The 12,527-nt window shown below is 45.1% G+C and overlaps 1 protein-coding gene across 1 annotated transcript; it reads right to left on the reverse strand.

The window, feature by feature from the left end:
- Positions 1-7,793: 7,793 nt before the first annotated feature.
- On the reverse strand, positions 7,794-11,944 carry LOC123069215 (GDSL esterase/lipase At5g45910). The gene is made up of 6 exons (XM_044492002.1): positions 11,600-11,944; positions 11,284-11,499; positions 11,042-11,190; positions 9,613-10,940; positions 8,295-9,041; positions 7,794-8,215 (listed from the first exon to the last, which is right to left on the reverse strand). The coding sequence occupies exons 1-4, from the start codon at positions 11,841-11,843 to the stop codon at positions 10,632-10,634; spliced, it is 918 nt and encodes a 305-aa protein (XP_044347937.1). The 5' UTR covers positions 11,844-11,944; the 3' UTR covers positions 7,794-8,215; positions 8,295-9,041; positions 9,613-10,631.
- Between the last annotated feature and the right edge of the window lie 583 nt (positions 11,945-12,527).

Here is a 12,527-nt window from a genome sequence, read left to right on the forward strand (position 1 = left end):
TGGTGCCCGGACTGTCTTGAATTGCGGTTCGTCACTGGTGCTGAAAATAATGGCCGTGTCGTTCCAGGGGTTTATTTCTGCGACTTGGCAGACTTCAGCGAGGCCGCGAAGTGCTCTCTTGCGCCTATTACCTGAGGCGAAAGTCTCAAAGACTGTCAACACTGTAGTGTTGTGCTCTATGGGATGTTGCTCTGCGGTGTTTTTTATGAGGAGATCCTCGCCACTCCTAGCCATCTGTCGAAGTATCCAACATGCTCTAAGGTTGTGTGTTGGTACTGTATCCGGTGAGGTGTGTATTTTGCATGGCCTATCGAGCCACCCTTCCAAAACGGTTGTCCGCCATGTAGTGGGCTTTGATTTCTTCGAGATTGGGTCGGGCGACCTACGACGGTACACCCTTTTTGTTTGGACGAGGGGTTTAGCGAGAGCCAGTGGATCCCAAAAGGCCTGGGTTTTCCATGCGCTTTCCATCGTGCAGTACTTCTGTACTATGGTCGCCAAATCATCGAAGCGTGATATGTGACAGCAACTTATGGCATTAAGTAGTCCCTTGTCCGTGCAATATTTGCAGAATACTGAGATTGCATCTTCGTCGCGACATTCCTTGACCTTGTCCATGACAATGAGGAATCTGGTCCAAAAGTGATGTACTGTCTCTTGGGACTGTTTTCTGATGCGTGAAAGATCGCTTGAGTCTGGGTGGGTGGGTGGATTTGAGTTCGAACCCAGATCCGGATCGTGACCCAGAGCTTGAGGAGTTTCCGAGCTTAATAGTTCGGACTCCAGGATATAAACCATTTTTTCTGGCCCACAGTCCGATTCTAAGTTCGGAGTTCGGGGCACGTCTTCCCGCGGGCATGTATCTGGCTTGGTGAGCTCAGAAATTCGGACATATTTCGTCCTCAATATGGGGGAAGAGTTGTCAGATCGCTCCTCCACCACCGCTATCTGATGGGTGATTGGCGGAGATTCAATCTCTCTATGATCGGGTTTAAGCCCAATTCGATCATAGTCCGAAGCGACTCCCAGAGCGCCGATGCAATCCAGGAGCCCGTTTAAATATGATAACTCTGTTGGATCCATCTGCTCAGCATATTCCGAGCTGACGCGGAGGCGATTTTCGATGACTTGAGAAGTCATGGTCGGCCCGACGGCTGAACGGGCGGTCAAGACGAAGCCGCCTAGCCGGAGAGTTTGGCCTGAGGCCAGAGCTCCCCCGGAGGTGATGTTGTCCTTGATAACAAGGCGAGCCATCAACCCTATCTTCGACGTCACAGTGGAACTCTCAATGAAAGCACCAATGTCGGTGTCAAAACCGGCGGATCTCGGGTAGGGGGTCCCGAACTGTGCGTCTAAGGCTAATGGTAATAGGAGGCGGGGGACACAATGTTTACCCAGGTTCAGGCCCTCTCGATGGAGGTAATACCCTACTTCCTGCTTGATTAATATTGATGATATGAGTATTACAAGAGTTGATCTACCACGAGATCGTAGAGGCTAAACCCTAGAAGCTAGCCTATGGTTATGATTGTTGTTCCTACGAACTAAACCCTCCGGTTTATATAGACACTGGAGGGGGCTAGGGTTACACAGGGTCGGTTACAGAGAAAGTAATCGTCATATCCTAACTGCCAGGCTTGCCTTCCACGCAAAGGAGAGTCCCATCCGGACACGAGACAAAGTCTTCTATCTTGTATCTTCATAATCCAACAGTCCAGCACACACATATAGTCCAGCTGTCCGAGGACCCCTTAATCTAGGACTCCCTCAATCGTCACCGCCAATGATCCTCTCATTGAGGGACGATCAATGTCCAGCAACATCTTCACTAGCACCATCTCCTCTCAAACCCTAGTTCATCTCTTGTATTCAATCTTTGCCTCAGAACCTCAGATGGGTACCTGTGGGTTGCTAGTAGTGATGTTTGCTCTCCATAGTTGATGCTAGTTGGTTTATTTGGTGGAAGATCATATGTTAAGATCCTTAATGATATTCAATACCCCTCTGATTTTGAACATGAACATGCTTTGTGAGTAGTTACTTTTGTTCCTGGGGACATGGGGGAAGTCTTTGTTATAAGTAATCATGTGAATTTGGTATTCGTTCGACATTTTTATGAGATGTATGTTGTCTTTCCTCTAGTGTTGTTATGTGAACATCGACTACATGACACTTCACCATGATTGGGCCTAGGGGAAGTCATTGGGAAGTAATAAGTAGATGATGGGTTGCTAGAGGGACAGAAGCTTAAACCCTAGTTTATGCATTGCTTCATACGGGGCTGATTTGGATCCACATGTTTCATGCTATGGTTAGATTTACCTTAATTCTTCTTTTGTAGTTGCAGATGCTTGCAAGAGGGGTTAATCATAAGTGGGAGGCTTGTACAAGTAAGGACAACACCCAAGCACCAGTCCACCCACATATCAAATTGTTAAAGTAGCGAATGTGAATCATACGAGCATGATGAAAACTAACTTGACTGTAATTTCCATGTGGCCTCGGGAGCGCTTTGCTTTATATAAGAGTTTGTCCAGGCTTGTACTTTGCTATAAAAAGGATTGGGACACCTTGTTGCACCTTTGTTACAATTGTTACTTGTTACCCATTACGAATTATCTTATCACAAAACTATCTGTTACCGATAATTTCAGTGCCTGCAGAAAATACCTTGCTGCAAACTGCTTGTCATTTCTTTCTGCTCCTCATTGGGTTCGACACTCTTACTTATCAAAAGGACTACGATAGATCCCCTATACTTGTGGGTCATCATTGTGCTACATCACTCTTCCTCTTCGGGGAAATCCAACAACTCCTATGGGAGTAGCACCCCCTTGTCCGATGAATAAAACTACATTGCCTTCCTTCCCATAGCTCAAATGCTAGCCATGACTTGTTGAATTCAGCCATGGTTTAATTTTTTTTATTCCACTAAACACATTATCCTTCTTTTCGTCCATGAATTCCATGAACTAATGATAGCACCGTGCGGTTAAGCAGAACCTTCACGGTTCTTCTCGCACAAAAGAGGAAAGCAAAACATTTGAATTCCTCATACCTACCTATCTTCGGATCTGCCCTTCAAAAGTTAAGACCTCTCACTAGTAGGCTATAAATCTATGATCCCACTATTAGTTTACAATAACCACATTGGGTTCACCTCTGGTAGGAACATTGTTGAGAGAATCCCTTGCCTTGATTTTCTAACTCGGTTCAAAGAAGGCTTTTGGTCCCATCTCCTTAACTTCCTTAATGAGTATCCTTAATAATTATGGTTTTCAGTCAAAATGGTGCCTCTGGATTCAAAACATCTTGTATTCCAGAGAAACAACATTCTTCATACTAGAGTCTCTGGTATCTGGATAAGTTGTAAAAATTGGCTTAGGCAAGGTGATTCGCTTTCAACAACTCTTCTTACTAGAGTGTCTTGTGTCTAGATCAGTTGTAAAAATGGCCATACTTATTGTGGTTGATCTTCACCAATGCTTTATTATTAATACTTACTCTTATGGCTTACTCAAAATTTGATCTACCATACTTATCCATGTGCATGCCTCTACTGATGCAGCTTGGCAGCTAATTAAAGAGTATTATTGATGACTTCGTGTTGGCCACATGACTTTGAATTAGCTTCCACAAGATGACCTTTGTTCCATTACACATTCATGGTAACATCATCATGAACATTTTTTTACCCCATCTAGTGTCAGGTACCCTCGTCCTCACAAACCAATCTTTGGTTGCTACTTTCACCTCACAAACTTCTGACCTAAAATTTTCAACCCATTATATCTAAATGGCACTGACACACTGAAGGGTTGGAGAGCATTGATTCTCTCTAGAGATGGATGGCTAACCCTTCTTCCTCATGGTAGTCTTTCGTTTATCGAAATAAATTCCCATATCTACTGATGTGATTCGGCGTGCCTTCTTTTGGAGAACCGAGGATGCATGAGCTAAGGCTAAATGTTTAGTTGCTCGAAAAATGTCAGCAAACCTAAGAATTTTGTGATTTATGCTGCAAAAACTTGCTAGCCAAAAATAACGCCCTGCTCATGGATTTTTTTGAAGTTGTGACAAATTCCATGCTTTCCTTGGATTGATTGGTTTCACCTTAAAAACTCTATTGAAATCACGTCCCCACAAATTCACCCGGCCTACCTTTGCAACACAACCAACAACCATGTCCCCACTCTTCAATAAGTGTCCTTTGTCCTAACTAACAATAATCGATGCACCTTTTTTGGAGCGACATTTGGCTTCTAACTCAACCTGTGGCCAACGCCTACCCAAACTATTTCACTCACTCCACAAATACCACGATCCAAGTCTAACATATTATGCAAGAAGGCTTGATGGTTACACTTTGGAACCTCCACACTCATGTTGCTTCAGTAATCTTGAGGTTATGTTGCCTTCGTTGCGCACTTAAGTTGAGATATCTTGTAGGAGTATGTTGCACCATGGTTCGTGATGGGGAGTGCCAACCTGTTCTACGCACTTTGCTTGCTTGACTAGCGCGGCGTGGTTTCAAAATGATTTGTGGAAGTGGTCTTAGAATGAACTTCCAGGTTTAGCTAGTAGTCTAATATTAGGTGTTATTGTGCAACTTATGGCATTTTTATTTGTTCTTTCCGAGTAGGAATGCAAATAAGAGAAGGAAAATTCATTTACTCTTCCTATGGTTCATCCCTTTGAATCAATAGATATATAGTACATATCATCAAAGGAAAAATGAGTTCCTATTTCCATACTATCCTCCACTTTCCATATGAACCATAGATGCCCTTAGTTTTGGGTTACCAATATTTCTTTTCCTTTTTGAATAGAGTGCAATAGTCTTGGGCTCTTTGCTATCTCTAATATGATACACTAGATCATAAGTGTGCGTGTTGCCGCACCCCATCCATGAAAGAAGCATACTCTCATAACATTTTTTAATACCAGGACATCTAGAATAACTTGCGGTATTTGAACTAAAACCATGACATTTATTTCAGATTGGAGGGAATAGGTAACAATGGCAACGATACAACCAAGGATGCTAAAGAGCAACACAAGAGTACGTTCATACTTTATGTACCTCTTCTAATGGTGCACAAATCCAAAAAGGAGCACTTCCCCACTCACGGGGCCGCAACACCATTCTCCTCCTTGAATGTGTATAACCTCATCTGACAAGAAGCTGAAGATGAATCCAATCCACATTATCTTCCAAGATTCTTTTGGAAGTAAAGATCTTTGACTAGCGAGTTTTCAAGGACAGGGCACAATCCGAAGCAAACCTATTTAAAAGAAGTATCACTGCAATAGCTCATGCCCTAGATGCCTTGCTCAAGTTGAAGACAAAACCAAGCGTTCATGGCTTGGAAACCTAATGTTTTTACTAATAAGAAATGGATGATAGAAAAAGAGAAAAATTTATGTTTGTGCTCCTCTTTCCTTTTTGTTTTACTTTTCCTTCTAAACTATTCATTAGGCGGCAAACCATATATACTGGACATATATTCTTGACTAGCTCCTCGGAGTGTATATTTTGCACACTGAACCTTGTGGTGTAGTTGATGCATCAAACCTCGACATCTTATTTAAAAATGCTGCAAAATCCCAAAAGTTTGACAAAATTACAACATGTTTATATTTATGACCTACTGTGAAGGTAAATATCAGACATATTTCAAGAAACTATTGAAAACAAATGTAGTGTAAAATTGTTGCCTTCTTGTTTTTTGTGGAAAAGGTAAAGTAACATAGGTAATTCCTCGGTATCTTTTTAGTCCGCATAAAAAATTTATGTGAAGTCAAACTTCATAAAATTTAACCAACTTCATAGAAAAAAATATCAACATTTACACAAAATTAATATCATTATATGCATCATGAAATTAATTTTCATACTATATAACTTTAGTATTATAAATGTTGATCTTTTCTAATATTAATTTGGTCAAAGTTTGTATAGTTTGACTTCAAACAAATCTTATACATGCGGAGTAAAAGAAACGGAGGGAGTAAATATGTGATGTGCCTACACCCTTATTTTATGATTTGTTTTCTAAAACTTCTAATCAGGACTACCGAGATGAATATGTCCCGATGCATGAGATATGTTGTGATCTCTTCTAAGTTTTTTTTTTTGAACAAACTTCTAAGTTCTAACGTTGCCTTGCCTCTAGGATGGGCGGGTCGGCGAAGGGCCCGTAGAGCCATCCCTTGGCGATGTGGCCGTAGGCTGCCTCCGTGAGGTGGACGCCGTCCCAGTTCCAGTGGTTTGACAGGTCGTCGCAGGCGTAAGCGCCTGGCTCGCCGCACTTGGATGTCAGGTTGAAGTTGTACACCCCCACGCCCGGCGCGCCGCATCATGTCTTCGGAGTCTGCTTCAGGAACCCTGAAAAAAAAACAGAAGTTGAAATTAGGGCATGAAGTTGTCGGGTTCAAAGACGAACTGGGCTCTAGGCCTGAACTTTTCTTAATTGATCATGGTGAACTAAGCCCATCAAGGGGGTCTATGCTTCTATGGGCCTTCAGTGCTTCCTGGTCAGCTAATTTTTTTTAAATAATTTTTTTTTATTAATTTACAAAAATATTACGCTGATATAATATTTTTCGAAAATATTATCCAATCGGCCCACAGTTGGCCGACTGGTCCTAGTCGGCCCATAGCAGGCCGACTGGGATCCTATCTGCTTGCTGCACGCCGATTGGGTTGTCGGCCAGCAGGTCCAAGTCCAGTCGGCCAACTGCCGGCCGATAAGGTCCAGTCGGCCTGCTGTGGGCCGACAGGAACTAATTGGCCAGCTGTGGGCCGACAGGGACTAATTGACCTGCTGTAGGCCGACTGGTGCATGCATACCACATTACTTTTTTTTGACCAGTAGGATTTTTTTTTCAAAACTATGACATATTTTCCCGCCAGCTCGTTCCCGCCACCCATTTCTCATCCACCTGTTTCCCGCCATATGTTCCCGCCAACTCTTTCCCGCCACTCGTTTCCCGCCATATGTTCCCGCCAACTCTTTCCCGCCACTCGTTTCCCGCCATATGTTCCCGCCAACTCTTTCCCGCCACTCGTTTCCCGCCATATGTTCCCGCCAACTCTTTCCCGCCACTCGTTTCCTGCCAACTGTTGTCGTTCTTTCCCGCCATTTTCTCCTCTCTACCTATAAAACCCCCTTCAGACCGAGGTGGATAAGCATTCCAGTGTAGTTTAGTTGAGATGTCTCATTATCCTTTCGATCGTAGTTTTCACCCTGGGATGAGCAGGACTCTTCTGAGCCTAGCTACCGATTTCAGGATGGACAATAGGATAGTTCCATGGGACGAACTCGCCGGTAGTGACACCATAATGAATGAGTTGGCTCACCAATTACGTAGGTCTGGGTGGCCAGAAAGGACGTATGAAGAGGTACGTAAAGAACTTCTTAGGATACATGAAAGGTGGAAGAAGGTGGTGGTGCCGAAGAGTGAATCTTTCAGAAGGCTTTCAGCAAATAATCCATTATTATGGATTGAGGAGAGCGAAGACGAAGATGATATCTTCATGCCACCGCTTCCGGGTTCTGCATCTTCGAAGGGCAAGAGTTCTACATCGTCGAAGGGCAAGGTTTCTTCATCGTCGAAGGGCAAGAGTTCTTCATCGTCAAAGGGCAAGAGTTCTGCATCGATGGAGGATGACGATGATGACTTCATGTAGTTTTATGTTGTATGTTGTAAGTGCACTCGTACGTACCGTTTAATTTAGATGTAGTTCTATGTAGTTGTTTGTACTGTCTTGTTGTACGAGCATTCTGTTCTATCTAAATATGATGTTGTAGTTCGGATAATATAGTACTCAAATAGAGTAGGCATATGTCTCATACATAAGTACATAGTCATTTGTCTCATACATAGAATAGACATAAGTCTCACACATAAATAGATGGTAATGTCTGTACTGATAGATAGAAGCATCAGTGACGACGTCTGGCCTCGAGGGGAGGCGGATCTGGAATCGGCGTCCATCCCCATCTGTCAGGTGCCCTAATGGGACACGGTGCAATCTCAGACTCTTCCTGGTCATGCTGTGTATCCTGTGTGGGGCCTGGTGGAGGAGTCGAAAACATGTTCATCCAGTGGGTGTGCTGCGACATCGGAGCCTGTATGTGATCCTCGGGATGATGATCACTCCCCCACGTATCATGTGATGCCGACATAGACGCATGATATCCATAGGCTCCTGCACGACGGAACTTTAAGTCATGAAGTCTGATGCCGCCTGAACTAATATTGAAAACAATAAATATGAAGACACACACCTGCTGGCTGAATCATGTCCATCATTCACGGTCATTGCAGATGAGAAGTCATGATTCCACCATGCAGGATTCGGGACCTCCGCTGCATTTTCTTCTTCATCTGACTCGCCAGAATCATCGGCATAACCCCTTTCAACATCAGTGTCTTCTTCTTCCATCTGGTCCTGCATGTGCCCATCTACCTCGTCAGCGTCAACCTCGCCATTGTATTCACCATTGGCATTTCCCCCTTCTACCTGACTATTCTGCCCTGGTTCATAATCATAAGCATTTCCTCCTTCTACCTGACTGCTCTGTCCTTGTTCGTAACCATCATCTCCAGCATTTGACATAGATAGCCGCCTACCTACACTGCTCTGCCCAGGATCGTTGCCACCTTGGCCTTCATGTGCAGTGACCCCCTTCACGACGGGAAGCACTAAAGCAATAGGATTGCATCCCCTTCGTTCACAACCTTGTAACCACCGCACCCAATCGGAGTCTCGCTCTATTGGCCTCAAATAAAAGTAAATTATTGTACTTGACCGTGTCCACAATGCATGAACACCGACGGTGTGTGTTTCAGTATCAAGACCTAAACTTGCCGCAATCCATTCTTTCAACTGACTGACAGACCATGTTTGAGGTGCGCTCATTGGCACATCTATGTGAGTAAATTCACTCATATCAGCTCCCATCTCAGTTGTTTGGACAGTACCAGGACCGTAGTAAAATCTGATGTTCACTACATCAGACATCTTGGCTCACCTGTTTTTTTTCACAACGAAATACAATTATTAAGCAACAACTTAAAATACCCGCACTAACAAATATTAGGCACTAAATAGTTGACATCTAAATAAAATGCTCACCGGAACCGGAACGGGAAAAAAATGCTCACCACGAAAGATTTTAATATTTCACTGACTGCCTATATTACGGATTTAACCGGAGCAACTACAAATATTGACAATCCTAATTAGTACACATCCATATATAGTCCGGAATATTACCGGAGCAACTACACATTTTTACACAACTAATTAGTTGATATCTAAATAAAATGCTCACCGAAACCGGAACGGGAAAATAAAATGCTCACAACGACCACCTAAATATTTACGTTTACTACTCGAGCAAATAATATTCATATAGTCCGAAATATTACCGGAGCAACTACACATTTTTACGCAACCAATTAGTTGACATCTAAATAAAATGCTAACCGAAACGGGAAATAAAATGCTCACCACGACCACCTAAATATTTATGTTTACTACTCAAGCAAATAACAATAATTGCAAGCAATTTCGAAAAATAAATGTTTGCTCAAATATACCCTTGAAGCGTGCGCGCGAACGACGAACGGCGGCCTTCAATCACTGGAACCGGAGCCGGAAACTCCACCAAACTCCTGCAGCTTCACCTCCACCACCACCTCCACCTCCACCACCGCCACAACCTCCACCTCTGCCTCCACAACCTCCACAAATGAGCTGAAAAAATGCTCCAACAAAATCTTCAGCACAACCACCACAAGCTACCCCATCAGTAGATCGAGGTGTCTTTTGGCTCCTCTAGCTAAGTAGAACCCATTCACGGTGCCAAATCCGCAAAAAAAAACGGGTCATTTTGGTGTATTAATTGGAGCTATTTAGGGTTGGAGAGAGGAGGAAGGAAGAAGAACAGAGAACGTTGTGCTGTGCGTGAGGTGGGGAAGGAAAAGAGAAGGAGAAGGAGAAGAAAAAGAGGCTGCGCTGCGGGCCCGCTCCCTGTCGGCCTGCCGCTGGCCGATCGGTCGGCAGCTGGCCGACTGGGGCGCCCGTGAGTGCGCCCGCGCCGACAGCTCCCGGGGCGACGTGGCCGGGCCAATAGTCGGCCCACGCGTGGCCGATTGCCTCCCTGTCGGCCTGCAGTTGGCCGAGAAGGCCCTGTCGGCTTGCAGCTGGCTGACTAGGAGCAGTCGGCCAGCTGTGGGCTGATTGGATAATATTTTTGAAAAATATTATATCAGCGTAATATTTTTGTAAATTAATAAAAAAAATGTATTATTTAAAAAAAATTAGCTCCTGGTCAACTATTGACATCATGCTTTCAGGGAAAAACTAAGTAGTCTGTCATCATGTAGAAAATGTAGCGATGATGTAGATACATAAGTTTACAAACATCACATCCGGTCATTGAATTGTTCTTTGCTTCCAACCTTGATAGCGAGTTGGCACAATTTCTACTCTGTTTCTTGCATTTAGATGTAGGAACATTTCAACAAAAGTTAGCGACATCATCAAGAACGACTTTGCTAAATCATGCATGACCATTTCTCATGATGAAAAGTAACAAGGAACAGCACAGCATAGACTAAATGAGCTGCACGCATTCCAAAAACTCACCCCACTTCTCGGCGTGCAGGACGAACTGCGTGACGGCGGTGTAGTAGTCCGCGTACATGATGCGCACGCTGGGGTGTTTCTTCCGGAGCCCGGCGATCTTCCGCTGCAGCAGGGCGTTGTGCACCCAGGACAGCGTGTTAAGGTCCTTGATGCAGCCGCTGCGTGGGCCGTACATCTCCGGCTGCTGCTTGAGGAAGATGGACAGGTACACGGGGAAGCAGCCGATCGGCAGCACGCCCGGCACAACCAGCTCCACCGCCCCCTCCGCGATCAGCTTCTGCACCCAAGAAAGCAAGCCGGGCAGTAGGGTGATTGAGATTACCACGCACATGGAAACGAGATAAGTAAAGTACGCCTGAGACTGAGAGAGACGAGCACCTCGATTCCCTTGCCGATGGAGTCGACGATGTGCGGCACGAACGTGTGCACCTTCTGAACCGGGAGGAACGCGCCGAGCGCCGCCGCGTAATCGTTCCCGCCAAACTCGCCGACGATGAACAGCGACCGCCGGAACAGGTCCCTGCACTCTGATTTCCGATCGAGGTGCAAATAAGTACTACGATGTTGCGAGCCGCACACAGCGTATCAGCATAACATATGTATATGCATAGCAAGTGAACCTTCTGGCGAGTTGCAGATGGATGGCTTCATGTCTTGAAACCACTTGAGCTGGGTGTGCAGGGAGCCGGAGTTCCAGACCGTGTGCCTCATCCCACGCGCCTCAAAGAAGCTCGTGTCCAGCGACGTGCCGCCGGTGATCGCGAAATTGGCACCACGGTGGAACGACGCGTTGTGCGCCTTGGACGGCGGCAGCAGAGGCAGACCCAGCTCCTGCGCTGCACATTGCCACAACCAGGGAAATATCATCAAGAACACACGCACACGTACAATCGGTCGATCGGTTTAATCCGATCAAAGTTGGAAAGACGAGCGTACCGATGAAGTCGACGACGAGGCCGCCATCGGAGACGCGCCCCGTCGGGTACCCGAAGTACGTCATGCCATACGGTAGGCGCGCCGTGGCGAGGTACTCCGGGATGCCATCCACGACGAGGTTGCCGGCGTCGGCGAGGGAGTCGCCAAAGTTGAAGATAGCGGCGTACTTCTGCGCGGCCGCGTGCAGCGGCCAGAGCCCGGCGACTATGAGCGCGAAGCCAATTACGGACTCGAACCTCATCATGACGAAAATTGATGGTACGCTCGTGAGCGCGCCCCGGGTGGTCGTCTCTCGCTGTACGTGTGTATCGTGTTTGCAACGGGGTGGTTTCGTGTACGTTGAGATCTCTCTTATACTACTATGTTGCACCATGGTCCATGATGGGGAGGGCCGACCTGTTATACGCACGGCACTTTGCTTTGCTTTGCCTGACTACCGCGGCGTGATTTCAAAATGATTTGTGGAAGTGGTCTTAGGATGAACATCCTGGTTTAGCTAGTAGTCTAAGATTAGGTGTTCACTTTAGCTACTTGTGATTTGCCTGAATTTTGACTTTGAGTGAGTCGATTTTCTGGCCGTTGATTTTTTGCTCTGCCATTTGTGCTGCATTTGTTTTTCTGCCTGTGATGTTTGTGGTACTGGGATTGTTTTTCTCAGTCGATTTACTAATAGGCCGAATCCCATTAACTGAGCCCTCCTCTCTCCCTTTGTTTGTTTTATGTTTTTTTTCTGTTGTTATGTGTTTTCGCATTTTTTTTGTTTTTCTCTGTTAGTTAGTTTTTCTTTTTCTTTCGTGGGTATATTTGGGATGTTGGATGGGTGTAAATGCATATACGTAAATACTATGCAATATGTGCGGAATTACACTATTATATGATTATTGTCTGCATACTGCAAAAAGTGCAATTTTTTAGCAAAATTGTGTGC

The sequence above is a fragment of the Triticum aestivum genome, chromosome 3B, assembly GCF_018294505.1.
Source record: "Triticum aestivum cultivar Chinese Spring chromosome 3B, IWGSC CS RefSeq v2.1, whole genome shotgun sequence".
Classification (NCBI taxonomy): Eukaryota; Viridiplantae; Streptophyta; class Magnoliopsida; order Poales; family Poaceae; genus Triticum; species Triticum aestivum.

Coding starts and splice junctions, on each gene's coding strand:
- LOC123069215 (XM_044492002.1), bottom strand. CDS start 11,843: ATGATGAGGTTCGAGTCCGTAATTGGCTTCGCGCTCATAGTCGCCGGG. Junction 11,191..11,283: donor CATCTGCAACTCGCCAGAAG/GTTCACTTGCTA, acceptor ATCGGAAATCAG/AGTGCAGGGACCTGTTCCGG. Junction 10,941..11,041: donor CCATCGGCAAGGGAATCGAG/GTGCTCGTCTCT, acceptor TCTTGGGTGCAG/AAGCTGATCGCGGAGGGGGC.